Source organism: Rousettus aegyptiacus, unplaced genomic scaffold, assembly GCF_014176215.1.
Source record: "Rousettus aegyptiacus isolate mRouAeg1 unplaced genomic scaffold, mRouAeg1.p scaffold_m13_p_14, whole genome shotgun sequence".
Lineage (NCBI taxonomy): Eukaryota > Metazoa > Chordata > Mammalia > Chiroptera > Pteropodidae > Rousettus > Rousettus aegyptiacus.
This window is the reverse complement of record NW_023416289.1, coordinates 259967-287814: the sequence shown is the minus strand read 5'-3', so window position 1 is coordinate 287814 and position 27848 is coordinate 259967. Positions and strand designations below refer to the sequence as shown.

General features: G+C 60.7%; 2 protein-coding genes across 6 annotated transcripts in view; both read left to right on the top strand.

Annotated features, from left to right (window-relative positions):
* DPY19L3 (dpy-19 like C-mannosyltransferase 3) overlaps window positions 1-17892 on the top strand; it is a 36189-nt gene extending 18297 nt beyond the window's left edge. For 2 of the 5 annotated variants that reach the window (XM_036231201.1, XM_036231200.1), the window contains exons 11-19: window positions 1262-1335; window positions 1534-1692; window positions 2336-2455; window positions 2827-2938; window positions 3507-3563; window positions 6623-6705; window positions 11965-12097; window positions 13385-13543; window positions 14626-17892. In XM_036231201.1, coding sequence (XP_036087094.1) covers window positions 1262-1335; window positions 1534-1692; window positions 2336-2455; window positions 2827-2938; window positions 3507-3563; window positions 6623-6705; window positions 11965-12097; window positions 13385-13543; window positions 14626-14787 — 1059 coding nt within the window. In that variant the 3' untranslated portion in view covers window positions 14788-17892. Of the gene's footprint in view, window positions 1-1261; window positions 1336-1533; window positions 1693-2335; window positions 2456-2826; window positions 2939-3506; window positions 3564-6622; window positions 6706-10838; window positions 10889-11964; window positions 12098-13384; window positions 13544-14625 lie in introns of those variants that run through there. The other 3 variants (XM_036231202.1, XM_036231203.1, XM_036231204.1) reach the window with 3 other exon arrangements.
* Window positions 17893-22651: 4759 nt separating this feature from the next.
* LOC118611421 (uncharacterized protein C10orf95-like) lies at window positions 22652-25661 on the top strand. Its single transcript, XM_036232097.1, has 3 exons — window positions 22652-23035; window positions 24962-25215; window positions 25382-25661. The coding sequence occupies exons 1-3, from the start codon at window positions 22652-22654 to the stop codon at window positions 25659-25661; spliced, it is 918 nt and encodes a 305-aa protein (XP_036087990.1).
* The last annotated feature ends 2187 nt before the right edge of the window (window positions 25662-27848 follow it).

Genomic DNA, 27848 nt, shown 5'->3' with positions numbered 1-27848 from the left:
TAAATTTAAAAAATCTTACTTTTTAGAGATTATTTTCTGTACGGTGGTCCGGAAAAATCAGCTGACCTGATTTTTATCAGGTCGAGTCGACAACAAACGCCCTCACTGTCGGAAGCACATCACTCACGAAATGGCCGTGTCCTTCTGTGAGGCCACCAGGGGCAAGGCGCGTCCGCGTGTGCCCGGCAGACCCCTTCTGCATGACAGTGCCAGCCCCTCTTCCTGTGTGTTGACTGTCACGGAGAAAGAGACTTTGCTCAGCCAGCCACATTAGACGCTCCTCTCTGGGCCTTTGTACTAGGCTCTGAGGTGCCACACAGCTCAGTGCCTGTCACGGCCTCATCTGAGCGGACACTCAGCATTTCCACAAGACCGGGAAGACCGGGCGTCCACCCACCCCGAGGCTCTGCACGCCCGGGTGTGCGCCCTGTGCGAGCCAGCAGGGGGCGCTGTGCGCCCAGACCAGTGTCTTGACCCCGCAAAGACTAGCAGCTGAGCTGCCCTTGCCGTTCTGCCAGTGACCTGCAGTGGGAGGAATTGGGAGAAACGGTCGAGGCCCTTTGCTGCTGTTACTATGTCCACGGGAAAACCTGTCAGGTGTCCTCCCCAGGACGGTCAGGGTCTCCTGAGCAGCTGCTGTGTCTTGGCCCTGTGGCCGTGTGTGACCAGATGCTCGTGCCCCTGCTGGAACGCAGCTCGCCTCTGCCGAACCGTTTCTGTGCTAACCTCAGTTCTGGGCTCTTTTTTTCTCTTCTAGCTTCATTTTTCTTCTGATACAATTTCTTCCCTGATTGTTATAGAAATTTTTGTAAGCCATAAGTCAAAAGTAAAATTATGTGAATTAGAAGCATAATCACTGATGCCAAACACCGGCTTTTGTCTGCTCACCGGGGTGGACAGCCGAGTCTCAGACAGAGCCCGCCAAGCCAGACGGGCCTTGCGGGCCGATCCGAGGTTTCCGAGCTAACAAATTGTGCTCGGTGGGCTTCAGCCACCTCCCTCCCACGAAACCAAAACTAGTCTCTTGTCCACCTTACATATAGAACTTAAGGGTGAGATTGTTTGAAAAAATGGTTCTGCTCAAAAAAAGGAACGAGGCAGCTTGGAAGTCCTGGCTTTAGGATTGCTCGGTTCTTACACCCGGTGTGAACATTCACACACTCTCCTGCGAAACTGCACGCGGAGTCTGCGTGTTCAGGGGGTCGTCGGGAAGCCATGCGTGAGGCTCTGCTGGCAACTTCTGTTTCTTCCCTCCCAACAGAAAATTCTTAACCTGAAGTCCGACGAGCACATATTCAAATTTCTGAAGGCAAAGTTTGGGTTTGGAGCAACAAGGTATGACTGAATTTAAAACCTGCGTTTTTCATTTTTTCTTAAATAAAATCTGTTTGCTTTTTTATTTTAAATCAGCAGAGACTTTAAAACTTAAGTTACCATTGTGCCTTCAACTATTTCAGGCTCGTTTTGAGGAAAAAGCTGTGGTTTACTTATCTCGTTTCAAATTTAATACTTTCCTTTCCATTTGTTCCCTAGGGATTTCGATGCGAACCTGTACCTGTGTGAAGAGGCGTTCGGCCTCCTGCCGCTGGACACGCTGGGGAGGCTGGCGGACACGCTGCTCTTCTACGCCTACGTGCTCGTCCTGTGCGGCACGGCGGCCGCGGCGCTGGCCGGCGCCTTCCGCAACCTCAGGTCCGCTCGCTCGCCGCTCGGCGAGGCGGCAGAGGCAGCGCGGTCGCGTCGCGCAGCTCGCGGGCCCGCGCTCGGCAGCCGGGCGTGCGGTCACTCGGGGCCGGCGGACGTGGCGGGGACACCGCCCGCGGGGGGGGGGCCTCTGTCCCAGCCGCACGCCCGGGAGCCGTGCGCCCCGTCGCCCCGTCTGCAGACCGGGAGAGCCAGCGGTGCCGTGGCCGTCGGTCACAGTGCGGTCGTCGCTCGCGGGGGATCCGAGTTCCCGCCTGTGGGCACACTTCCACTTGTCCTTATCTGTGAACACTCGAAAAATACCGATAACCTACAAAACACCTTTCAAGATCTCATAGTTCTGGTGGTTGCCTAGGTTTTTTTTTTATATTCTCATAATTCAAAGGATTGAAGTCACTCTAAATTTTTACTTAAAATGAAATTTGTTAAATTTTAGTTATCCTGATTATTAATGCATTTATGTTATGACACTTAGCCTCATAAAATGATCCGTGGTGGTTCATTTTATCTTAGGGAAGTAATACATTTCTAAATATACGAAAGCATTTTTTCGTATCTTCTCTTAAAAAGCCCTCACTAAAGTAAAGTCGTGTGTCCAGCCGTAACCTCGCGTGCGTGCTGTTCTCTTCAGTGACCCCGCAGGCCGGCCCGTGGGTGGCGTGGCGAGGCGCACACTCAGCCTGAAGCCAGAAACAGCCTACAACCTGATGCACACCGTTCTGTTCGGGTTCTTGGCATTGAGCACAATGAGGTATTTTTGTGTGAATCTGTCTGTCTGACTGACTTTTTTTATTTAACCACTCTTTGCCTGACATAAGTTAGCAGCACAATCTGGGAACTACAGTCATCGTCATTAACGACTATGGTCACCATAAAACGGTGACCTCTCCCAGGACAAAATCTCACTTAGAAGTAGTTTTTCCTAATTACCAACATTCCTCTATTTTTTACTTACGACACTTCTCAAAAGACAGTGAAAGCGAGAGAGAACCCTTTGGCAGATGTTTGTGTGTGGTTTCCGTGAGATGTGACCATCCCGGACAGAACAGCAGCCTTCACAGCGGACTTGGGCCCCAGGTGTGCGCGCAGCCGGCCCTCGCTGACCTGTGCTCCGCCCCGCAGAATGAAGTACCTGTGGACATCACACATGTGCGTGTTTGCCTCTTTCGGCTTGTGCAGCCCTGAACTGTGGGAGTTGCTTCTGAAGCTGATCCATCTTTACAACCCAAAGACGGTCAGTGCCTCCCCGTTTTCCACTTTGTTTTTATGGCTCTTAGTATTTCTTTCAGACCAGTTCTGTTTTTTTAGCTGTCTGATAAAATGGATACTGAAATTTGAAGCTAAAAATAGTTAATTGATACATAAAATTATGATTTTATAAGGAATTGCTTTTTAATTTTAATTTTTTTATTTTTTAAATCATTTTCCCCCCAGACAATAAGTTAGATGTTCTCATTTTACAGAATTTGGAAATACTGAAAAGCACAGAAAGAAAAATTAAAAGTCACCAATAATCCCATTATCCACTATTGTAATTGTGCTGTGTCATCCTAAAAATAATTACTGAGTGTGTGGCGATGGCATGTTGCGTGTCCTGCCCTGTACACTCACTCGGCAGTATGGTGGGGTGTACAGATGTCTCGTTCATGTCCCTTACACTGACTCGGTTGCTTGATATATTGGAGGCTCATGCTCCATTAAATTAGATTTCTGATGTTTAAAAAAAGTCACATTTTTACAAAGCAAAGCTAAGGCAGAAGTGTTGGAAACCCTTGTGCCCTACGTGACGTCTTCCCTCACAGATGTGGGCGCTGCGGTACTCCGTGCCCGTGCTGACGCTGCTCTACCTGTGCTGCAAGGTAAGAGGCCTTCCTCGTCCCCGTCTCCGGCCCGTCGCAGCAGGGCCGCTCCGCCGCGGTGCGCTCTGTGCGCTGCTGGCGTTCGGCTTCAACTGCAGGACTGATCTGCTTCGCAGACAGCATTCACGAAGTAAAGGCGCCGAGCAAAGCGAGAGCGAGCGCACGTCCCTCCGCGTCCCGCCAGGCGCTCACCGCCACCTTCGTAGGGCTGGGCGCGCGTGGGCAGGTGCAGCGGAGACGAGCCGCGCTGTCGTCCGGTCTTGGTAGGGAGCCGTGACGTTCCCCACACGTCGCCTGACCCGTCTCCGGAGTGGCACTGCTGTGCTCAGTTCCGAGATGCAGGTCGTCAGTCGCCCCGGCTGCTTTGACTCTTGTCACGTCTTAGCTACGCAGAGTCTGGACTTGCCACCCGGGCAGGTAGCTGAGGCTGCTGTATCCTGGTGAGCTCTCAGGGTCTCTTTTTTAAGAAATCTTACGTGTGGTGTTAAGTTTAGATGTTTTTCTCCAAATTCTGTTTAAAGTCGAAACAGTGGGTTTCAAACTCTGCCATGCGTAGCCCCGTTGTGGGAGGGCGTCTGAGGGGCGGCCACAGCAGCCAGCCTTGGGTTCATTTGCTTATATTTTCATGTAAGACTTTATTTGAAGCAAAAGGTCTAGGCCAAAAAGAATGTTTGATTATCAGTATGTTAGATGATTCTATTGTCAGTATTTCGAAATATTCCGTCTGTCACGTTCCTGTCGATCAGGACGTTCCTGTTGCAGGCAGAGGGCCGCGTCAGCTGCCAGACACCAGGGGAACCAGAGGCGTGTTATTCCCGCCACGCTGCCCCTGGGCATTTTACTACCGTAATGTAAATAAACGGAGCTTCTAACATCCGAGAAGCAACACCAGGATCACACAGAGTGCAGGTGCCACAGTGAGCGGGTGACCTTCCCTCCGCCCGCTGGCAGGAGGGTCGCAGCTCGCTGCCCCTGCCCCACCTCGGAGTGTCACGCCGGCAGGCCTCCCGCTGACCCTGCGAGGGGGCTGAGCGCTTTCACGTCTCAGCTGCTTATTCGAAATTTTACTGATTTTTTTTAAAGCTATTTGGGGTCTTAAATCTCATCTTTGATAAAGCTGAGGAAGGACATGGTTGAAGAGAGAAACTGCCCTCAGGAGCAGTGGCTGTCAACGTGCAGTGCCCTGGGAGCCGTAGGAAGTACCTGGGTCCCGTGCAGCCCGGAGCGGGGACCGGAAGCTCACGCCTGGGCAGGCCCCAGAGCGACAGTGCCACTGTGTGGGCCAGACGGTTCCTTGTCGTAGGGCTCCCCCTCTGCACCTGCCCAGTGCACCTCCCCCAGCTGTGACCATCCCAGATGTCTCCAGGCATCGCACAGTGTCCCCTGGGCGGGGGGGGGAGCCCCCGTGAGAACCACCACGGGAGCAGCAGCAGGGTAGCGGCGACATTCCCTGAGCGGCAGAGCTAGTGTCTGGAGAAACTTCCAGAGGCCACCAGCCTGGCGTCCTCAGCACAGGACGAGCGGAGAGAGCCCCGTGCGACGCAGTCTAGATGGCGCGGCCTCTGAGGCTCGTGTCAGGTAAACTCGCAGGGCGCGAGGGCACGACGTGCGCTGGAGGTCACCCCGCCAGGGAACGGGGTGAGTCCGCGTGCGCCCGGTGCGCGCTGCAGGGGAGCTGTTTCCCGCGCCCCTTCGGGGTCGTCCTGCTTAGGAGGCAAAAGCTCTTGCCAGTCTCGACGCCGCAGTCAAGAGCTGGCGGTGGCATTTCCCTCACGATGGTCAGCTTGCGAGGTCGCTGAAGTCTCGTGCACCTGTGGCCAGTCGTTTAGAAACACTTGGCTCGGTCATCACGTCCCACGTTATCCTAAGGCGTTCACTGCAGAACTTACTAGACTGTAATAGCTTCAGAATCGACAACAGCAACTTTCAAACGAGAGCAGTGCCTCATACCCACGGAATTCACGGATTTCGTGAGTTTAATACCAAAAGAGTTAGAACACATTATAAAGTTGGTTTGTATTGGTTATCAAAATCAACAGGAATAATGGGCCATTCGGCCAGTCGTGTCACGTCTCTGGAACCTGGGCTGAGCGATCACACCCGCTCTGCCATCCTCCTCCCAGGAGATCAGGTGCGAGTTAGGGAAAATGGCCAAGGACGAGGCACCGAGACGGGACAGTGAGGGCCGAAGCGCGCGGGCCAGGCAGCCTGCGGTGAGGGTCCCGCGCGCTCGCCGACTGCGAGGCGCAGCGGCCGTGCGGCCGGCCTCCTGCTCCAGTGGACAGAATGCGTCCTGGGGCTCTCCAGAGGACGTATGGACACACCCTGGATTTTTCACCCACTTGTCATTTGACAAAACAGCGTTCCCTTGATCGCGGAGTTGGGCAGACAGGCACGCTGGGCTCGAGGTGCGGGGGCTCAGACCGCCTCTCCCCTCGTGCCCACACGGCCCTGGGCAGCAGGTCCGTGGCCTGCCCCAGTGGCGTGAATGTGACGTCCACACGCGCCAGACGTTCCCAGAGGCCCTGCTCCCAGCCCTCCTGCCCGCCATGCCTGGGACCGCGTCAGCACCCATCAGCACCCACCCCGCTCGCTAGGGCAGAAAATGCCAGCAGCACGTGGCTCGGGGGAGGGGCCGGGCGGAGTCGGGGCCAGGCGGTCCCTCTGCCGCGCTGCGGCTGGTCAGGTCAGGTCCTCTGAGCCGAGGGCTCCGCACTAGGAGGCAGGAGGGGACGCTCTGCGGCTCTGTCTCCCGCGGGGGCGCCCGATCGCCCGTCACCTCCACGCGGACGCCTCACTAGACATTAACAGCACAGGCGAGGGCGTTTTTATGAGAGTAAGTAAAAGCTCGTCTTCAGACGCTGACGGCACCCCTAGCCCCGCCAGCCGCGCTCAGATCGGGCCCGGAGACCGCCGAGTCGCGCCGGGGGCCGGCGGCAGCGCTGCAGCCACCATGTCTTCGGCCAGGGACACGTGCTTTCTCCTTGCTCGTTTCAATCTCAGGGCCAGCTGTGGGTGTGGGTGGATTTTGTTTTGTTTTGTTTTGTTTTTAATTTCAGTTCTGGCCAGAAATGATGGATGAGCTTTCGGAGTTGAGAGAATTCTATGACCCAGACACAGTGGAGCTGATGAGCTGGATTAAGTAAGAGGATTTTTTTTAACCTTTGAAACTTAAGTGCCTTTTAGGAGTCACTATATACCTCCTTTGGGTTTTTTTTTTTCTTCTTTGCTTTTTGCCAAATCTAATTGTGAAGATACATTCATTCTCAAGTTCTTCTTTAAAACTCTATGTTTGGAAATAGTTTCTTTCCATTCAAGAAGGCCTCTCCAACGGCAACCTCACGAGGGGGGCAACGCCCACAAGGGGGGGGGCGTCAGGCGCGTCAGACCCCGGGGCCTGGCCGCGAGCCAAGGAGCTGTGCCCCCTGCCGCCTTCATCGCCCACCCTGCCGTCAGGTCAGTGCCTCTCAGGTGTGTGCGAAGGCGTTCTCCCTGGCCGGCAACGTGGCCCGCGAACACGGTTTGTTAGGGTCGCGGCCGGCCGGTGCCATCATGGGAACGGGCCGCGCGGCCCACGCCCAGGCCTAGAGAATGCTGAAAGCACGACGAGCTTTTCCCCTGGGCCGTCCCAGGCGGCTTATTGTCGCCTGCACTTTGTTGCTTTGCCTGAGCGTTTGGCATGAGAGTGGAACTCGCAGAGGAGACCTGCCTTCCACGAGAAGAACACCTGCCCGCCCGTGACGCCGGCTCCTCGCTCTGGAACCCCGAGCGGCAGTGCGACCGCCGCGCGGATGCCGCCCACCTGTGCGACGCTCCGAGCGCGCTGCTGCCGCCGCCAGCACCTGAGCCGTTTACAGCCGGTGCGGCAGGTGCAGCGCAGGCCTCGGGAGTGCGGGCCGTGGGCGTCGCAGGGTGGAGCGTGCCTGTGGCCATGGCCCCCAGCCGGGCTGGCCGTCAGGGGCAGTGACGTTGCTTTCCGTGCCCTTCCAGCCCGCCGTGCTGGGCGGCGCGTCGTCTCTATTCACGTATTTAACTAAATTGTGGCGATCGCCGGGTTCGCTCACGGGAAAAGGCGGTTCCTATGAAGGAACGCTCATTCCTGTGGCGTTGCCTGCAGCCTGGAGGCCGGGGGTCCCTGTGGCCGAAAGCGCACCGTGGGCACGCAGGACCCCGAAGGCAGGGGGCCCCCATCTGCCGGGGTCGGCATCACAACCCTCCCTGCCGTCCTCTGGAGATCGGTCGCAGCGTCGCTGACCGCAGAGCCAGACCGGACACGCCTTCGAGGTCGCGCTGGTCCTCGCAGGGGAGCGGGCCAGCAGCGGTTCTGGCTCTGAGGAATCAGAGCTGAGCCGCCGTCCCCGGGGCGCGGCGCGGCCTGGCGCTGCCGGCCCTCCATCCGGGGCGGTGTCTGCAGTCTGCTGTCCCATTAGCGGGAGGGGGCCGCGCCGAGGGGGTTGGACCTGGGCGAGCACGCTCGCAGCGCGCGGGCGGCTCCGGCCTGAGGTCGGGGCTGGCGGGGCGGTGGCCACCCAGGCCCCTTCGCGACGGTGGCGCCTCGTCTCCGCACCGCCGCCGTCATCCCTTCTCCGTGGTCTCGGATTTTTAGGGGCTCGAATGGGTTTTAGTGGAAAAAAATGCTTAGGGTTCTAATTTTAATAACGGGAATGTTGTTTATGCTTTCGTCTTTAGTTCCTTAGAGAAATAAAGATTTAAATTTAGGGACAAAGCCAAGAACTCTTCGGGGTTAAGCTTCTCATTAATCTGCAAGGACACTTTGTTGCAATCAGGCCCCAGAGTCTTCCGGCTGAGAACCAGGAGGCCAGTCAGCTCACGTGTGGTCCCCACAGCCCAGCCGGTGTGTCCATCTGGGGCTGGTCCCCCACGTGACCCCGAGGGGCCGCCGGCCTGTTCTCCAGCAGATTCAAAGGCATGTTTCGTATTGACCCACTTGTGCTGGTACTGCTCCTGGGTACAAAGAGTGAAAACCGGGTGTTTCTGTTTTTTACTTTCTGGGGCCGCTTTCAGCAAAGCTGCCCAGGGGCACTGTCGTAGGTTTTGCGTGCGATCGGGGAGCACGTTTACTCCCGTGATGCAGCTGTCACGGCGTTTGCTGATTCGCATTTTGTTCCTTTGTGTCCTTAAAGTGTTTCATTTTGGATTCCTGAAATTTTTCTTTGGCACTGTGCCATTAAGATAGACCCGTAGATTTGAATATTTCAAGGTGTGACATTTGAACTACTTGGCTGGAGGAGATTTTCACTAGGAATAGTCTCCGGCGGCGGAGGCTGCGTGCGCCCTGTTTTCTAAGTGGGGATGAGAAGACGAAGCAAGGTTCCTTTGCATTTAATCAACACAGAAAGAATCACTCTATGTTTTAAATATGACAGTTTAAGATCAGACCTTAAATGCCTGTAAGTCTAAAAGGGCCGTGTCCGAGGACCAGGACTTGAAATGTCGAGGCTGAGGTTTTACCGGGTCTGTGACCACACTTTAAAGAGCAGACGTGACCTGCGTTCTTCAGGCCTCGCTCCTTCAGAAGCTGGTTGGGTGCCTCTGCCGGGCCCTCGGCCTGCTCGTGGTCACCCTCTCCGGTAGCAAGGGGGGCTTTCCCCCGCCACGGGGGTCTCCGGTGGCCTGGAGTGTGTGTGGCCACAGATGGCTGAGCGTCGGGGCGATTCCGTGGGTCCCCGCCCTGGGCTTGCGAACGCGCTCACCTCTTGCGGACTGGAGGTGCCTGCCGTCCCCCGACTTCCTCAGGAGAACTGAAGTTCTCACAGTCCACTGTAGCTGCTTTGTGACCCGCCTTCTTTCCGCAAGCAGTTCCTCCTGGTTTGTGACAGGTCTTCCATCTTGGAGAGGAAACAGGGCCACATGGGGCCTAGGGTTGGCGCTGGGGGCGGGGGTGGGGGGTGTCGGGCAGAGCAGCCAGGAATAAGGGCGCCTGGGAGGCAAGGCGCCAGCCCCAGGGAGCTAAGTTTTGGAAGTTGGGAAGACTGGTTCATCTTGTCCCATTTCACTTGTTTTAAGTTTGCATTCGCTCGCCGGGTAAAGTAGCAGTGAAATGTCCCAGTTGCCGTGGGGCCAGCCTGTAACACCAAGTCACACGAGCAGAGCGAACGGACAGCATCCGTCCTGTGCGGGGCGTCAGGCGTGTTCACAGGAGAGTTATTCTGGCTCGCCCCGTGGGCGCCGGGTGCTCAGTGAGGGCCCGTCTGGGGCTGGTCCCCCACGCGACCCCGAGGGGCCGCCGGTCCCGGAGCCGCCGTGCTCGCGTCTGAGACGGACACACTTCCTCCACACCCGGACTCCGCTCAGACACGTCACGCCGAACGAGCCTCGTCTGTGTTGCCTCCACGCCCTCAGCAGTCACGCGACACATCACCCTGCTCCGCCTGCTGGTGGCCGGTGCCGCCTGGGGACGTCGCCCTCGGGGCGAGGGCGCGTGTCCCGCACGCTTCCTGTCAGCGCCCCTGCGGGCCCACCGAAAGCATCAGGCGGCTGGCGGACGCATTCGCCTGTCGCGGGAGCTGAGTGTGGCTCTGCTCGCTGGTGGGCTGCTTGAAGACAGGGCGGCATGCCACGCTAGCCGGTACAGCACCCCAGAGGCCCTCAGCACTGCCGAGGACAGACCGCAAGGGCCGGCAGGCATCTGCGCATCTCCCCGGCTGACCTGGTGCCCGCTCACACGGTGACGCCAGCCGCCCTGCAGCCCGGCACAGAGGCCCGCTCAGATGCCGCACCCGTCGCCGGCTGGGCACGCCCCGGGCAGTGAGGCCGCGGGCCAGGCGGGGTCGCCCGCTCTGCCAGACGCGGGACCGGGCTCCTCTTCTGCGCTCCTGCGAGCTCGGACAGCGCCGTGGGCACTGCTGCGCGGGGCTCTGGGCGCGGGGGAGCGGCTGCTCCGGCCGCGAGCGCACCGAAGGCGCAGACACGAGGGGCAGCGACGTTTCCTCTGGGCAGCGTCGTCCGTCGGCCGCCTTGGCGGTTCTGGCGCCCTGAGGGTGGCACGGATCCTCCAGTTCATTGAACTAGACAGAATTTCTGTAGCGCGCTCCCTGAGGACATCCCCTCACGAGTTCTCACCTAAACCCCCCTCCCCAACCCCTCCAGCGGGGCCGGCGCAGGGGCGGAGCCAGCGCCTCGCCTGGGTCCCCGGAGCCGCTTGTCAGCAGTGAGCCCCCAAGCACAGCCGGGCAGTCCACGCGTTGGGCTCACTCAAGTGCCAGCAGGCCTCGTGTGCTTGCGTGATTCTGTCCACTTTTTCCGTCCCTTCAGGAAGCCGATGGGCATCTAAGTGAATGGAAAGAAAATCTTGACTTTTCAAAGTAAGTTACTTGCAGTGTCGCAACTCGTGCTGTGGGGCCTTGCTCGCGGACACCCTGGGCCTTGCTGGGTGGCCTTCATGCTGCAGCCTGAGCGCTAAGCTGGTGTGCGCGGACCATCCTCGTGGGACAGGGGACCGCGTGGCTTCTGAGGGCCCTTAGCACGCGAGCGCGCTTCACACGAGCCCTCGGGAGCCGCGCGCTGCGCTAGTGGTCCACGGCCCTCGGAGCTCGTCCGGCCGGCCGCCTCCCCGGGGCAGGTGTGGCTCCTCCTCGTAGCCTCCCGCGGTGTCCCCAGCGGGCCTGCACGGGGAGCGGTGATGCTCTTCAGTCGGTGACACCTCGCCGATGTGCAGGTGGCTCCCAGGTTCCATGAAATGGAAGGCCGTTAAACCAGCCTCTAGAACTCTCGCCCAGGGCGGGGAAGAAAAGTGCCCCACGGCAGTCAGCCCCCGTGGGAGGCCCCGCAGCTCAGCCTGGTGGCACCTGGAGGGGAGGTTGTGACTCAGCGGCAGGCGCCCGTGGTCCTCGGGGACGGGCACTCAAGGGGCAGGATACACAGAGTACGTGCTTGCCCATCAGGGATGTGGTGCCATCCCATCTTGAGTAACACTGGCTATTTCAGAGTTTTTCGTGTTCTTTTGTTTTTACTGATTCCCTTTTTCTGAAAAATAATCGGGAGTTATTTCTGTGATCTCTTTAGCTTGTTTTAACAAAAACCCTTGGACTTGACCCACGATCGGCTGTGGGCTCTGGCTTCGTAATTTGTTTCGCTCCAGGCAGCCCCTGCGTCAGGTTTACGAAAAGCCACAGTGGCATCTTGCACTCTGTCCGTGGGCCTCTGGGACGAAAGCCAGGCGGGTGTAGGCTTCAGCCAGGAGACAGGCTTGGAGGCCACCCCCAGGACGGCCGTGGAGGGCAGTCAGGCGCCTCCCAGCCGCCGCCAAAGGCCCACAGCGGGCTTGTGCAGGGCACTCCTTTCCCGCAGGGCCGTCCCGACACCAGACCCCCCCCCCCCCACGCCACGTCCTCGTGGCTGTGGGGCTGAGGGGCTTACCCGGGACTCCGAACTCTTCCAGCTCCCACACCCCCGGGAAGGCCGTGTTCGCCGGGAGCATGCAGCTGCTGGCCGGGGTCAAGCTGTGCACCGGGCGGGCCCTCACCAACCACCCGCACTATGAGGACAGCGGCCTGCGGGAGCGGACTCGAGCGGTGAGCCAGGGCACGGGCTCTGCGGGGGGCCGGCTGCCAGACACGGACTTGGCCCCGATTCTAGTGCTGCCGAGGCCGTCCTCTCCCAGTCAGAGAGCCCAGGGCAGAGGCCTCAGCTTCTGAGCCAGGCGGCGAGGCGCGAGGGGCAGGCCGGCGGGGCGCACTTCCGGCGCTCCGAGCGCGAGCGGACAGGTAACGCAGCATCAAAGGTCACCGCTGAAGGCGGACAGGGAGCACAGTGGACAGCGCCCCCCCTCCCCCAGCCCAGGCACTAGCGGCGCCCACGTGTGCACGCACGGAGGTCGCGCCCCGGCCTGCGCTGGCACAGGCGGTGCGGCGGGGCGTGGGCGGGGCGCGCGCCGCCTGCACAGCCGGCCACTGGCCCCGGGGCGGCGTGCCGGGCGGGACCCGCGCGTCTGCGGAGGCGGCTGGGTAGCATCAGCCGCTGGCCGGGCGCCCCGAGTCGCAGCCCATCGTCCCCCCAGGCCTCACCAATCATTTTAAACTTTTTAATGCTTTGTATCAGCTGCTTTTAAATCTTGATAGCTGACCATTTGTTGAAAAAGCCGTATTAGAGGTGAGATTTAACCTTAAAACAAATGCTTTTTACTAAATCCATTTCCTATGAGAATTGTCTGAGCTTAGATTCCTGCTAAACCAGGAGTTTTCCAGTCACCCAAGTGTGTCCTGGAGCCCAGGTCAGCTCAAGGGCGCCCCGCCTTCGAGTTCCGCTGGCTCTGGCGCCCCGCGCCCCCGCGCGGTGCTGTCCACAGGGTGACCTCGCCGCCCTCGCGGCAGCAGCAGACACTGAATCAGGCTCAGAACCCGTCTCCACGTCAAAAACGCGTCGTTAGCAGTCAGCGGCCCGCCGCGCCACCGTCTGCTCGTCTGCTTGGCGCAGGCGACGCTGTGACGAGTGGAAGGCTGGTCGCCCCTCCTCCCGGGAGGGTGAGGGGCAGCGGTGTCCAGCCTCCTGGCCGGGCAGGGCACGCAAGAGGGCGGGAAGCACGGGCGCCGGCCGCCAGCATCGCACGGCACGGCCTTGCCTGCTGCCACTGTCAAGCCGGGTTCGCTAGGAGCAGGCGTGCCCACTGCTGAGCCGCCACCCCGTCCACACTTAGCTCGAAGGCCCCGTTGTTAAAGGTAGAGACCGCCTCTTCCACGCAGCCGTCTACAGGCGGCGCGTCCCCAGCGAGGCGCGCGCCGCCGCCCAGGCTGCACGGCGCGGCCGCCTCTGGCCCGCGGGAGGTGGCCGTCCTCAGCCGAGTGGTCCCTGTCGCCCTGCAGGTGTACCAGATCTACGCGAAGCGGCCCCCAGAGGAGGTGCACACGCTCCTGCGGGCCTTGGGCGCCGACTACGTCATCCTGGAGGACAGCATCTGCTACGAGCGACGGCACCCCCGCGGCTGCCGGCTGCGCGACCTGCTGGACGTGGCCAACGGGCACGTAAGCACGCGCCTCCCGGAAGCGCTGGCGCCCGCACCTGGCTTCCGCAGAGCATGCTGGGAGTCGAGGGTGTGGTCACCGCCTCTCGCAGGACTGGCAGCCAGGGGCAGGAGAGAGGCCGCCTCGGTCCCCAAGTTCATGTCAAGCAGCACCCCTGTCTCAGCTGGCTTCCAGCAGGAGGCTCTGCACAAAATTGCTCTTTGAGGTTCTGCCGCTAAAATCAAAAACGCAACCTGAATCCTTTAAATCTGCTCTACCTGCTCTGTCACTGGGGTCCCCTCTTGTCCACTGGCACACTTCCACACAGGCGGCTTTCTCTGGCCACGCTTACACTCCAGAGCAGAAAACCAAGCAAGAAACCCAGCCTAACTCTGAAAAAAACTTGACTGTACAAAATTCCAGATTCAGGACACTTAAGATCCAATCTCTTCACAAGTTTCAAGTGCACAGGACACTTACTACGTCCAGTCACGCTGCTTCGGGTACACCCAGAGCACGTGCACCTCCCAACCGAGGTCGGTCCCTCTCGCCAACACGGATGTGCGAATCAGCCTGAGGGGGGTGGTGTTTTGTCGGGTCACCGGGCTGTGTCCTCTAAGTGTGTACAGCTTTGTCAGTTATGCCACAGAGAAGCATGGGGAAAAAGAATTGGAGGCTCAGATTTTGCCCAAGACAAATAACTGTCCATAGCTGTCTTAAATTCAGAGAAGGCGCAGACCCAAGATGGGCATTTAAGCTATGCTGTGTGTGTAACCTTTTTAACTAGGCATCTAATGAGCTGGTCGTGGTGACTCTCCTCTGTATTTAGTTTGTGAGAGGGACCATGTAGCACATCCTACGAACGGGGAGATCACCTGCCGGCTCCGGGTTTGACACCGGGTTTGACTCCCCCTCAGCCTTGGCTTACACCTCTGACGGGGGCCGGGCCAGATGGCGTCCACGTAGCCATCGCTGTTGAAGTCACGTCATTTCAGCTCTCACTAACCCATCGCCCTTAAACTCAGCGCCTCGTCCTGCTTCTGCCGTCTCTTAAAAATGCGATTCTTTTTACCAGATTTTACTGGCTTTTGTTTTGGCTGCAGGTGATGGACGGCCCAGGAGAGAACGACCCGGATCTGAAGCCCGCAGACCACCCTCGCTTCTGCGAGGAGATACGGAGAGACCTGCCCCTCTACCGGGCGTTCTTCACTAGAGTGTTCCAGAACAAGACGTTCCATGTTTACAAGCTCTCCAGGAACAAGTGACGCTCCCCGTGCTCCCCTAGTTACATGAACCCCATCGCGGCGAAACTCAGTAGATGACGCTTCACGTGTGATTAGACGGCTGGTACCTTAAAACTGTGATCTGAGGAAGATCTACAGATGTTTACACAAATGTCTCCATCTTCGAAAGTATCTTTACCAGCTTCGGTCTTTTTCATCTTGTCTCTATCTTTGCCACCGATGTTCTTTGGCCTGGATGTTCTCCGCCTCCTGAGAGCGATCTGGAATTTCTTTATTGGGAGAACAGCAGGTCCCACAGGAGCCTGGACGGCCACACAGCGTGCTGGGGCCCCAGGGCTTGTGCTGGCTTGAAACACTTCAGTTGATTTAAGACAGCGGTGGTTGAATTGAGTTGAAGGGTTACATAATCAAATTACTTAGTGTTTCACCAGTGAAGACTGGTGACTTTTTAAAAAACTCTGTATTGTCCTGTTTCACCTAAAAATTTTATAATGTTTTCCAATTATGCTTTTAATATTACAAAAAACCATCGTGTTAGGTCTTGGTATGTAGCTGAAACTTCTCGCTGTGCTCTGGAATGCAGTGTGTAGCATTCAGCAGTGTCTGTCAGAATCAGGCGTGTGTGCGTGCTCGCACGTGCGTGTCTTTCAGGGCGGGACACAGGGACGTGTCGTAGCCTCTAAGGGAGCAGCGTGCGGATGGGGCCGGGGCCCCCCGCACCACCGCTGTCCCCGTCACTGTTCTGACACCCGCCGATGCTGTTTGACCTATCCTGCAAGAAAGGGGATTCTTCTTTATTTCTTACTTGTTTAAATTTACTAGGTTTGCAGAATTTTGTAATTTTTTTGTTTTTAGCCTTTGTATTTTTTACAGCCTAGAACCTTGCAAGATCTGAATATTTTTTAAATACTGTATCTTAACTACTTCACTAACACAGTATTTTTGGCAGAAAGCGTTTTCATGCCACGTTTGACGGTGGTCTCCAATCTCACTGTGAGGGCCCTGGTCGTGCGACCCTTTTCCTTACTGAAGGTGACCAAGTGCCTCTAAGTCCTGCTCACTTGTAAACAGCGAAGGGTTACGCATTCCTGCTCAACAAGTCTTTGGTAATTGCACTGATGATTGATTGCGAAGGAGGGGGGCGTGTACAAGTTGCTGACGGAAGCATCCTGTGCGTTTCGTTGAATCCCGCGGCTACCGTGAGTAACTTTCTTCCCTGTTCTGGCAGTTGGAAGAGATTTCGGGGTCCCTCCTTGCAGCTGTGTTGACGTAAATCGCCACAGGTGTCCCGTGTTCGAAGGACTTTAGATTCAGTTACTATTTACTAAGCAGCATGCTGAAACAAGTCTTACATTCATGTTGGACCCAAGAGTACTCGGCTTTTATCCAGACTTAAATAAAAATCGACAGCAGCTGGGTTCATCAAGTTTTGCAGCTGGGACTCCTGAATGATCTTTCCTGTGTCCCTTCACAAGGCTGGAGGCCGGTGCCGTTCAGGCCGATACAGCAATGAGACGCGCTGGTCGGTCCCGAGACCAGGGAGCCGGCGGTGCGCGCCCGCCGCGGCTGGCGGCGTGGACGGCCTCCAGCGAGTGCCTTACTCCACGGGAACCAAGCACATGTAAGGCACAGTGTGCCAGACCCCGAGGTTTCACTCCGAAAGCCTCTGGTACTCTGATACATTTCAACTTATTTTCAATATTCCTTCATGCATTAATCTAAACATTTGGGTCTTTGGAGTCTCATCCAAGAGACATGTACTTAAATTTTCATGCTCATCACCATGTTGATGGCAGACAGTAATCTTTTTTCGTAGTTTAGGTGCCATTTTTGCCAACATATTCAGGCTTCAGTCTTCAGTGAAAATATAAAGTGCCAAAAAAATCTTGCAAGAAGAGAACCTGTCCATACTCTCTTCCAAGACACTGTGACCACGTAGAGTAGACACTTCTTCCCGGTGACCAAAGCTCAGCGAGTCCCGTCCAGCCCTTGTAGTGCTTGTCAGCATCTCTGTGACCCCCGGGGCACATGGGAGGGGAGGGAGGAGGGACTGGGTGCCGGCCCTCCAGCGGTGGCCCGAGGCCGAGCTGCCTGCCACGCAGTCTCGGTGGCCGTTGTCACTTAGGAGTAACCTCCGATCACAGCCGGCTTTGTGGAGGACCGCTTGGTGTGGCTTCAGAGTCAGATGACCTCTGAGCACAGCAGCTGCCCCCACCCTCCACTCACGCCACTCACCTGGTCCCTGACAGCCCCCCGCCCGGGTGAGCGGACCATCCCCAGCTCCGTGGGGCTCCTGGGACCCTCACGGCCCTACCATCCTCTGTAAGTACTCGATTCAGCAAACACCTCGGAAATACGGGGTAAAAAGAGAGGGTGGTTTGGGCAAAAATTAATTTGCTTCCTTGATAAAATTTGGTAAAGGTTGAATTTCTAATTAAAATTGCTTTTAAATTAGGTGTGGTTGAGAAAATTATAAACTTTTAGGAAAATATAAAATTCAAGAAAATTCCTGAGCTTAGATTGCTTCATAGGTTCCTTTAAGTGCTTGTTCTATTTTAAAAACTTAGACCGACCAGGAGGTGGTAAAATTACCCAAGTCATCCGATCGGTGTGGTTTACGCAGGAGCGGAACTACGATCGCAGGGCGTTTCTGCAGAGCAGAGACCTTGGCGTCCGCCGGGTCCTCGGCGGATGGGCGCAGGACATGCGAGCTCGGCGTCGGGGCTCCTTGCCGTGACCTGCCGAAGTCGTTAGGTGACTGACCACGGATGCTGGTCACAGTGACTGAGAGACTCTGGTCACCTTACGGACTTTTAAAAAATGGGAATGCATTGACATAAAAATATTCTACTTTTTAAACCTTGGATTTGATAGGAAGAGATCGAAATGTTCTCAGATCATGCTTCTTGGTTAACACGCTCACGGACACTCTGTGTGTGACAACCTTTTGGCCTGGAAGAGTGCTCGTCTGTTCACGGAGGAAGCTGCCAGGATGAGAGTGGCTTACTCTCGCATGGCAATTTCTGTATTTCATGTTCTGAGGGTAGCACCTGACAGAGAGCTTTCATAATTTGTTGTGCTGAGCTGTACGGACCTTGTATACTAAATAAAGCTCAGATCACACGAGGTATGCCTGTGATTCCTTTGAAGGCCGAAAACCGAGGAGCCGGCCTGTGGGAGCGCGCTGGCTCTGGGCCCCTGGGGCGCGGGCGCTGGTGGCGGGGGCCCTCTGCCTGCCGGCGTCCAGGGAGGTTGCCTGGCGTTGGCTCTGACAGCTGCCTGCCTGTCCCACCAGAAGCCCAGGTCCCACAGGTCCCGTCCCCGAGGAGCCGCATCGCAGAGGTGAGTGCCACCGTGTGGACCCTCGGACTCGCCTCCACTTCCCGGTGACATTCTCAGCCCTCAGAGCTTCGGGAAGGTGAGTCGCAGCCACGTCTTTGGTAAGAGCGTTAAGGCGACGGGTGCCGCCTGGGCTCGCGCAGAGGTGCTGAGACGCTGACGCCCAGACTCGCCCTGTCTGGGAAAGAACTTCGAGGTCTCTGGTCGTTGCGGATAGACCACTTAAGAGACCTCCTGCCCTGTGGCTTTTCTCTGCATACGTGGACAGCGTCTGTGTCTGTTCAATAGACAGTGTTTCAGAATCCGAGGGTCTGTGAGAGCCTGGAGGGTTATAAACGTGAGCAGGAGCTGCATTATTCTGTCCACGAGGGCCCGCGAGCGCAGGGCGGGTCCTGTTATCCAAAGGTCCCGTGTACCGAGTAAGACGTGGTCACGGTGATACGCGCTTGAGACAGAGCTGTACCACATCCTCCAGGAGAAGGAAGGGCGTGCCAACCAGAGGCTTCGTGCTGGGAGCTACAGGAAAATCAAACTCAAATTGACTGAAACTATACAAGGAATGTATTAGCATTAGCATTAACTGCTTTTTAGGCCTTTAAGGGAACTTAATGTCCCAGTGATTGAATTCAGTGTACTGACATTTTAGTGGACGATACAGACAAAAGATAAAAACATTTTAAACTGCCAAACGTTTGAAGAGAATTACGATGTGGCGGTGTGCCGGCATGTCCCAGGGTGGCCACGTGGCCGTGAGAGCTCAGAAACGCTTCTGATGGGATGCCGCTGAGCTAGGGTGTGGCTGGCAGGAGGGGGCCAGCGTGCCGGGGCGGGGACGAAGTCCCCCCACTTTCCCTGCCGACAGCACCGGCCGGGTTCCCTTCCGAGAGGGTCCTGCCCCCCACGTCTGTCCCTCCTGTGGCACAGGGTGAGGTGGGCAAGCTCCCTGAGGGAGGGCCTGGAGGCCGGTGGTGCGGACCAGGCCGGGCGTGGCGTGCGGGGTGTGACCGAGGCCTCGCTGCTGGGGACCTCGAGGGAAAGGACAAGCGCACACTGGGCGGGATGCGGGCCCTGCGCGGGGCTGCTGTGCCTCGCTCAGGGTCTGCTCCAGGGCCATGGGCTCTTGGCCACGCGGCGACCGGCGGGGGCTGGCCAGGTTCCAGGGTGGCTGCGCGATTCCACCCGAAGGACAGGCCACGCCCTCCCCGAGCGCAGCAGGACCGTGCGGGGTAGAGACCGCTGGTGATGCGTGGCACAGGTGCGGGGCAGAGGCCCCTTGGGGCCTGGAGGGAGCAGGCCGCAGTGACGGCACGACCTCGGGCCTCGCCGCCGCGCCCCCAGCACGCAGTGCAGGCTCTGGCCGCCGGCGTGTGCTCGTTGGCTGTGTCGCACGGAAAACCAGCCCAAGGACGGCCCTGGCGCCGCCGCCTGCAGCCGACGCCGCCATCCCCCGCTGGGCGCGGCGCGGCGCCGTCTGGGACCCGCGGCTGCGGGCGGCAGGTGCGTCCGGGGCAGACTCCCGCGGCGGCCACCAGGGGGCGGTGGCGCCGCTCGGACCTGCCCGCAGGCGCTCGCCTCCCAGCGGCCAGCCAGCGGTCATCCCGGGTCAGCACCGTCTGGCCGGAGCTGCGAACCATCTCTCTCAATTTATTATGTGTTTATTTTGCTTTTTTTTTGGCCAGACATTAGGAATTTTGCTGAGTTCCCCAGGCAGTTTTTCCTTTCGTGGTTATTTTAATGACTGTGATCTTTCGCACTTCCGTCGAAGACGCGGGTCTCTGAGTTTTAGCGTGTGGGAATGTCGCCTCCCAGGATGAATTTTAATTGAATCTGTATCCTGCAGCTGGTTAGTTACAATATACACAATGTTGCACTTTTAAAAGGAAGAATTAAAATTAACACTGGTTTCCAGGTGCTTCGAATTGTAGTTAGAAACGTTTTGCCCACCGCCCCCCCCTTACTCAGCTGGAGGCCAGTCTGCGGAGGTGCAAACGTCTGTTCCCCACCTTGAGGAAGCGCAGAGAGGGCAGCGCCCCCCGCGCAGGCGGAGGCAGAACTGGGCCAGCGACGGGAGGCCCCGGGGACCGGACGGAAAGCCAGAGCAGCAGGCACACCGCGCTCACCGAGAACGTCTTCGAAGCCCCAGGCGAGTCAGGCCGCAGGACACCTGGACGTCCTCCGTGCCCGCGGCCCTCGGCGCCCCGCAGGCCGCGCGTCCTCCTGCTCCCTGCCCCTCCCTGGCTCCGTGTCCCCGCCGCCCGTCCCTTAGGTGCAGGCTGTCCACAGCGGCTGCTTCTGCCCGTGTGGAGCCAGAGGGAAGCCGTCAGCTGGGCTCGGGGAAGGCGGCTCCTCCCTCCCCCTCTCAGCCGCCACCTGGGCGGGCTGCCGTCTCAGGAGCCGCCGCGTGCACGGGCGCCCAGGGCAGGCCTCTGGGCACGGGCCAGGGTCAGGGAAGCCCGGAGGGGAGGAGCCGGTCTTGGACAGTGTCCTTACTGTCCTGAGCAGGTGCCCTCACCACATGCAAGAGGCAGCAGGGGGTTCAAACAGCAGACCTTTTCCGAAAGGACCAGGCAGTAAGCATTTCTGGCTTCCTGGGACACACCGTCCCCACGGCTGTCACTCGGCCCTGCTCCTGCAGAGTGTTTGGATGGGCCGATGTGGCAGTGTTCCAATAAAACTTTATTCACAAAACAGGCAGCTGCCAGGTTTGGCCAGAGGCTGTAGGTCCCTGGCCCCCGCCGCAGGTGCGGAAGGTCACAGACACCGCGGTCTCCACCCCCTGACCTCATCACCTCCCAAAGGCGCCGCCTCCCGACAACACTGTCACACTGGGGTTAAGGTTTCACGGTGAGTTTTGGGGGTGACAACACTCAGTCTTTGGCATGGAAGGAGGCCGTACACCGCTGTCAATGATGAGAAAAACAGGTTACAAAACAAACAGCCAGCGCCGACTGCGAGCCCCGGGCCTCGGCTGCGAGGCCTGACCGGGCGGCTCCCGCGACCAGGCGACCCCCCCAGCTGGCGCCTGACACCCACGCGCGGTAAGGGCTCCGAGGCCTGGGGGCAACTTCGTAACAATCAGCACAGGCAGGTTCGCGTGGGAGAAACACTGGGGCCAGGCGGCGCCGGAAGCTCCGCTGTCACGAGCCCGTCTGCAGGGAACACGTGTGCCGATTCCCTGTACCATGGTGATAGACCGTGTGGGGCAGAGGGTCCCACGGCCCTCTTGGGGCATGCCGCCGTGAGGCTGTGGCCAAAGACCTCACTGGGTCCTTTAAACCCTGGGCTGTGGTGTAAGTGTGTGATGTCTAAGCTGAACTGGGGGGCAGGCTTAAACCCTGCACCCCTACGCTACGTCGGCGGCCAGGGGCAAGTTACTGATGCCCCATTTCCCCACCTGTGAAACGGGCATTGGGAGGGGTAAAGGCTCTGCTCGGGGCTGCGGGTCAGCAGCGGGCCTAGAGCTGTCCTTGGTGCTGGTGAGGAGCCTGGGAGCCCGGAGGCGGGGCTCAGGGTCAGTCCTCAGCTCCGATGCCGAGCCGAGGCTCCGTGACCCCTCCCCTCCTGCCTGCGCACAGTCCTCAGGGTGCACACTGACCCTGACCCCAATCTTCCCTGCCGGGCTCCCCGCGGGGGCTAGAGCCCTGCCAGTCCTGGGCATCCCCGAGGGCTCGTGGGACGCACCGCGGCCCCAGCGCACCTCACGCGCGCCCCTTCCTGGCGCAGGGGTTCCGAGCCTCGCCCCGCCCAGGCCCCGCCCCTCCTCTGCCCCAGGCCCCGCCCCCTCCACTGCCCCCTCCTCTGTGTCCCCCCCACCCCTCAGCTGCAGTCCCCACGCGGCGGCGCGGGAGCCAGGCGCACATGCAGGGGAGCGCAGCAACGCCGGCCACCCCCGCCTCCCCTCCCTCCTTCCATCCATCATCCATCCTTCCCCCTGGAGGCCTATTTTTAGCTCCCGATTCATCTCAGTTAAACAGGGATAATGGCCATCGCCATGGTAACCTGGCCACCGCTGAATTCCGGTTTCTTTGGGAGTGGAGAGGCCAACACAGAAGGGGCCTCCGGGGAGGCGGCAGGGCCCAGGGCGGAGGGGCTGGAAGTGGTGTGTCCCGAGGAGGCACGTGTTTGCCACATTCTGACCGGCCGCTGGGCCCTGTGTGACCAGCACGTGGTCCGAGGGGCAGGAAGCCTCAGACAGGCCCGGGCTCCGCCACGAGGTCGGTCGGCTGAGATGCCAAGGTGGGCAGAGGGCACGGAGGCGTCGGCTGAGAATGGGAGGCGTCCACACAGCGCAGGGGGCGGCATGCTGGCCGGCGGCGGGCGGGGCGGGGCGGGGCAGGGGCCCTGTGGCCTCGGCAGGGTGCAGCCAGCCACTCCCGGGAGCAAGCTGGAGGCAGAGAGCAGCCAGGGACCCCCCGAAAAGACGCCTCCAGGGGCCAGAGGGGGCTGGACAGGAGCGCGGCAGAGGCCCCGGCCGTAGCGGCCAGGCGGGGGAGGCCGGGCTGCCGGCGTGCGAGGGCCGCTGAGAAGTGCGGTTAGGTCGGCGCCCATGAGCCTGCCACCCGGCGAGTGGCCCGAAGGGGGCCAGGCACTCCCACGGCACGGACAGGAAGAGCCAGGCTCAGGACGGCTGTGGCGGGGGCGGCGCAGCCGGCCGGACGCGGAAGCAAGACGCCCAGCGCCCGGGGCCGCGCGCCGCTGTGGTGTCCGCGCCGAGGGCCACGCCATGCAGCTCTGGGCCTCACGCTGGGGCCTCACTCGCGCTCACTGCAGACGGGACGTGGCTCTCCCAGCAAGCAGAACCGGAAGGTGTGCCCTGGGCCAGGCCCCCGGGGAGCCACCTGGGCCCAGCCTCCGGACAGCGCGCTTCCGGCACGCTGTCCGCCCTGGCCCCTCCTCCAAGGGCAGGCCTGGGGTCCGCCAGCGGCCGCAGGTGCTTGCAAGGGCCAGGGGTGTCAGCACTGGGGCTGGATGCCAGCTCCAGTCTCCAATAAACTGGAAACTGTGGGACCTTGGACAGGTCTCAGGCTGAGCCTCGTTCCTCGGCTGTCACGTGGGGGCCTGGAAGCTTTAAATCACATCCCACAAATCCCGTGGGGAGGTGGGATGCGCGTTCTTTCTTGGATCCGGGCAGACCTGGGGTCCTGCGTGCCTTCCGAGGCCCAGTCCTGGAACGCCGCTCTGCCGCCTGGCTCGCTCGTGACCCATGCTGCAGGGAGGCCCCAGCAGCCAGCACCGACCTGCTGGCCACACGAGGGGGCCGCCACGAGGGACCCCTCCGGCCCCCCCCCCCGCGGTCCTGCAACTGCAGGGCAGACACCCACCCCACCCTCCCTGATGCCTCCCAGACGGTGTTTGCTGGGGCCACTCAGGGTTGGCCAGGGCGTCCCTGAGAACACGAGCCCTGAGCCGTGCCAGTCTGGGAGGAGGGGACAGGCTCCTGGAGGAGGAACAGGCCACCGGCCTCCCCTCGCTCTGGGCGCACAGCGCTGGGGCCTGAGGCCGAGATGAGGCTCCGGCTCCGGGCCACGCAGCCACGCCGGGGTCTGCCCGGCGCCGTGTTCCCCCCAGGGCCGTGGGTCCACGCGCGTGTGCCCGCGAGCCCACTGTGCTCACTGCCGCGTCGCAGGCCACCACATGTAGGCGAGATTTCTCTGGTTCCGAGGACAGACACTCAGAGCCCCACCCTGGCCACGAGGTGCTGGCCGCGCAGCCCTTCTCCACTGGGAGCCATGGATTCTGGGCCAGCGTCCCCACCCTGGGCCTGCCGCGGTCGTCAGAGTCGGCCGGGAGCCAGAGGGAGCGGGAACAGGGCAGCTTGGCATGCGGACTGTTCTTTCTTCTGCTGCCAGGGGGAGCAGACAGGAAGCTGTGACTCAGGGCTCGTGATTGGCACGGGGGCGCAGGGCCCAGACGCGCTCTGGGCTCCGTGGGCGGCGAGTGGCAGCTGCCTTCCCCGCCCTCCGCTGAGCGAGGCCCACGGGGTGCCTGCCGGAGAGGACCCTCTTCCGCACCAGGACCTCCTGCGGCCACCGAGCCCCTCGTGCTGGGGAATTAAATTGCGAAGCTTTTAGCTCAAACGTCTCTGTGCTGGATTCTCACAGGCCCAGGGGGCCGCGTTAGGGCACCAGGCTCAGGGAAGAGAAGCCACCTGGCCGGGCGCAGTTGGGAGGGCGGGGTGGGGTCGTGGGCGGGCCCTCGCGGCCTGGCTTCCAGCACCCCGAGCCGGCGGCCCCAGCCGTGCGTGCGCACGTGCGGTCATGTGTACGAACACATGTGTGTCTGTGTGTCCGCGCGTGTGCACACGTGAGGGCTCTTTGTCCTCAGCTGTTTACTGAAGCCTCTCTCTGGCCCCAGCCGCACTGAGTGGCCGCAGCCGGCCTCCTGTGGGGCGGCTCCCTCTGCCTGGACGCGGGGCGTCAGCTGGACCAGGGCGAGTGGGCTGACGGCAGAGGCCAGCCACGAGAAGCCAGGAGTCCAACCTAGGACGGACATTTTCTGGGGCCACTCAGGGTTGGCCAGGACGTCCCTGAGCTATTCCAGCAAACCCTTTCCAGCCCTGAGCGGTGCCAGTCTGGGAGGAGGGGACAGGCTCCTGGGGAAGGAGCAGGCCACCAGCCTCCCCTCGCTCTGGGCGCACAGGGCTGGGGCCTGAGGCCCAGACGAGGCTCCGGGCCAGGCGGCCACGCCGGGGTCTGCCCGGCGCTGAGCCAGGACCAGCCGGCCGGGGCCAGAGTGCAGCAGGCCTGGGGGGAGGGGCCTCCGCGGGTCGGGGGCACGGGGGGGGGGGGGGGGGGGGCCCACAGCGCACTGTCCTTCCTCTCGGCGCTCATGGCTCACACCCAGTGCCCCTCTGCAGGCCGCGGCGCCCCCCGCCTCAGGTCGCCGCAAATGCCGGCGAACGCGCCTTCGCAAGAGGCAAGGCAGCCAGGGCGCCAGGGCCCACGGCGGGCGCGGTGGGAGCGGCCGGCGGGGACCCCGGGGGGACCCGGCCCCAGGCACCGGCCACGGCGCGGGGAACCAGTGCGCGGGCGGCCGGGCCCGCGCGACGCCCGCGGCCTCCAGCGGGACAGCGGACCCTGCGGGCCGTGCGCGCAGCGGGGCAGCGCGGAGGTAAGTCGAGGCCCCCGGAGGCCGCGGCGGCCCCGCGAAGGCGCAGGCGCGCCGGGGTCCATCGCGTGCGCCGCGCGACCCGCCGCGTTCTCGGTGGTGGGGACAGACACGGCGGTCGGTGTTCGCCCCATGTGTCCGTGTGCCCCCCTTCAGTCGTACCCCCAAGACTCGCCCACGCGCACATCTGTAAGTTACATCTGAAGGAGCGGAGGGCTCGCCCGCCAGCCGCCGGCCGGCCCGACCCCTCCCAGGCCCCGGACCGGGTCGCCCTGACCCCTCGGCTGCACCGGCTCAGCCGGGCGGCACTCGGGCTGAGTTCTCGCCCAGGAGAGTGGCGCGTGCACCCCGTGGGCAGTCTCTCCTGGGGCGTTCCGCGCAGGGAGCCCTCCTGGAGGCCCAGGGCCCTGCGAGGGGCGCCCGCCCAGCTGCGAGCTCGAGAGGCGTGAGTGAGGGGCCCGCCTCCTGTCCCAGCCTGGCGCAGGCGGACGGGTGGACGGGCGGATGGGTGGACGGGCAGACGGGCGGACGGGCCGACGGGCGGACCGGCGGACGGGTGGGTGGTAGAGATGAATGGACAGAGGTAGGTACCGGGCTAGATATCTTAAAAGCCAAGGAAAGACAGAGCCACTCAGCTGGTTTGTTCTGTTAAACAACTGCAGGAGCTAAACAAAAAATCAAACAGACTGAACTCACTGACGCGATGTTTGTGCGAGCCTGTCTCAGTTATAATGAAGTCCAACGTGAATCAGACTCCTTAAAAGTGATGAATAAACAGAATACTAAAAATTTTAGACTGAATGCATGACATGGGAACTAGGATTAGAGGTTCAAAACATTAATAACTTGCATATTAATTTTTAAAATATGCAGCGAGCCACACAAAAGCCACTCCATAACCTCCTCTTCCACCAAATCTCACAGTTGGCATTAACTTTGGGAGGAGACCCGGGGTGCATGTGTGCACACTTCTCAGAAAAACCCAGAGGAGCTGGGGACCCTGGGCTTTGACTCACAACTTGTCCTCACCACCCACCCTGTCACTGAGGGGTCAGCTCTAGTGTGTGGGATGAGCAGCCAGCTCTTAACGTGTTCACGCCTGGATCCGTGGGAGCCTGGGAAACAGGCCAACAGGAGAATGCTGGCCCCGACCAGACACACACAGACACACACAGACACACAGACACACAGACACACAGACACACACACCCCACTCAGGCGAGGAGACAGTAAAAAGCCCTGGGAGGCTGGCAGGACGCTGAGCTGAGCGGAAGGGAGACAGCTTCTTGGGCCAAACCTTGCCCACCCCCTCTTCCCCACACGCAGAGAGGGCAGGGCCCTGAGGGCGGAAATGGGACACTGTCGTGTCTGGGGAGAGGCAGGTGGCTGGGGTGGGGGGTCCCACCCAGGCCCGGAGCCTGCATCGCTGAGGCCCCGCCCCTGAGTGTCCGCCGGCCTCTGAGGCCCCGCCCCTGAGTGTCCGCCGGCCTCTGAGGCCCCGCCCCTGAGTGTCGCCGGCCTCGGGCCGAGTCTGGGCCCTTGGCGCTCCTCCGAGGATGCAGCCCTTACGAGTCCCGAGCACTTTCACACGGAAGAGCGTCCCCACCCTGCAGCCCCGGGGCGGGGCCGGTCCCCACGGGGGGACCCGTGACCCTGACACCTCGTGGGGGGCGGGCTTCTGAGGCCAGGAGCTGGAAGCCTGTCACTGCCCTGGATAAGGGTCAGTACGCCGGGGCAGCCCCCGGGACAGCTGGCCGCTGTAACGGGAGGACTCTGCTGCTGGAGAGGCAAGGAGCCGGGGTCCCCGCGCTGCGGGGCGAAGACCGGAGGGCATGCGGGGCGGGGGCTCCGCATCTACCTGCCGGGTCTCGTGCTCTCAAACGCCCCACGCCCACTGGCCAACGCAGGCCTGGGGTGGGGCCCCGGCCGCGGCAGGTGCAGGGTGCTGGCCAGCGCCACCGGTGCGCACCGCGCCCGCCCTAGTCCGGAGCCCAGCACGGCGGCAGCAGGGCCAGCGGACGCCCGCCAGGCTGCGAGCAAAGCCCAGCGGCCGAGAGTGGCTGGGGAGGAGGAGCCGGGTCCACGCGGCGGCCTCAGGCCCGTCGGCCCCCCTCACGGAGCAGGGCGGCGGGGACTCGGGGGCGGCAAGGGTGGCGGCAGGGCCGTGGGCCGCGGGAGCCGGGCCTCCCCGGGGGCCCTTCTCAGGCCCCCGCTGGCCACACTGGGCCGGCTCCTTCCTGCCGCCTCCGCCGGGCTGAACATGCGACAGTGTGGGGGACCCGGGACCCCTTGACCCTGCCGCGCCCCAGGAGGCTCGCCGAGGGGCCCCCGGGGCGCCCTGTTGAGCCCCCTCTTCCGTTTTAATTAACTTAATGTTCCCACATTAATGCGCAGGATAGAAATTCCAGACAGCACAAAAGGTCATAACATGAGAAGTAGAAATCGCTCCCCAACACCTGGCTCTTCTCACAGACCCAAGCCTCCTGCTGCCCCCAAGAGTCGCACAGAGGACCCACCCCCACATGTCCCCCGTGAGCCCGGGAGGGGACGGGCCCAGAAGGAAGTCTGCTTTGTACCCCAGAGTCAGGTGGCTTGCCCTCCAGTGCAGCCCGGATGCCCGGGGCCAGGCAGCCCCT

What these genes read in the sequence shown, in the direction of transcription:
- LOC118611421 (XM_036232097.1), top strand. Translation starts at nt 22,652, where the DNA reads ATGAGCCTGCCACCCGGCGAGTGGCCCGAAGGGGGCCAGGCACTCCCA. An exon ending in GGGTCCGCCAGCGGCCGCAG is followed by an intron (nt 23,036 to 24,961) that starts GTGCTTGCAAGG and finishes GCCCCTCTGCAG; the next exon opens with GCCGCGGCGCCCCCCGCCTC. An exon ending in CGCAGCGGGGCAGCGCGGAG is followed by an intron (nt 25,216 to 25,381) that starts GTAAGTCGAGGC and finishes CGTACCCCCAAG; the next exon opens with ACTCGCCCACGCGCACATCT.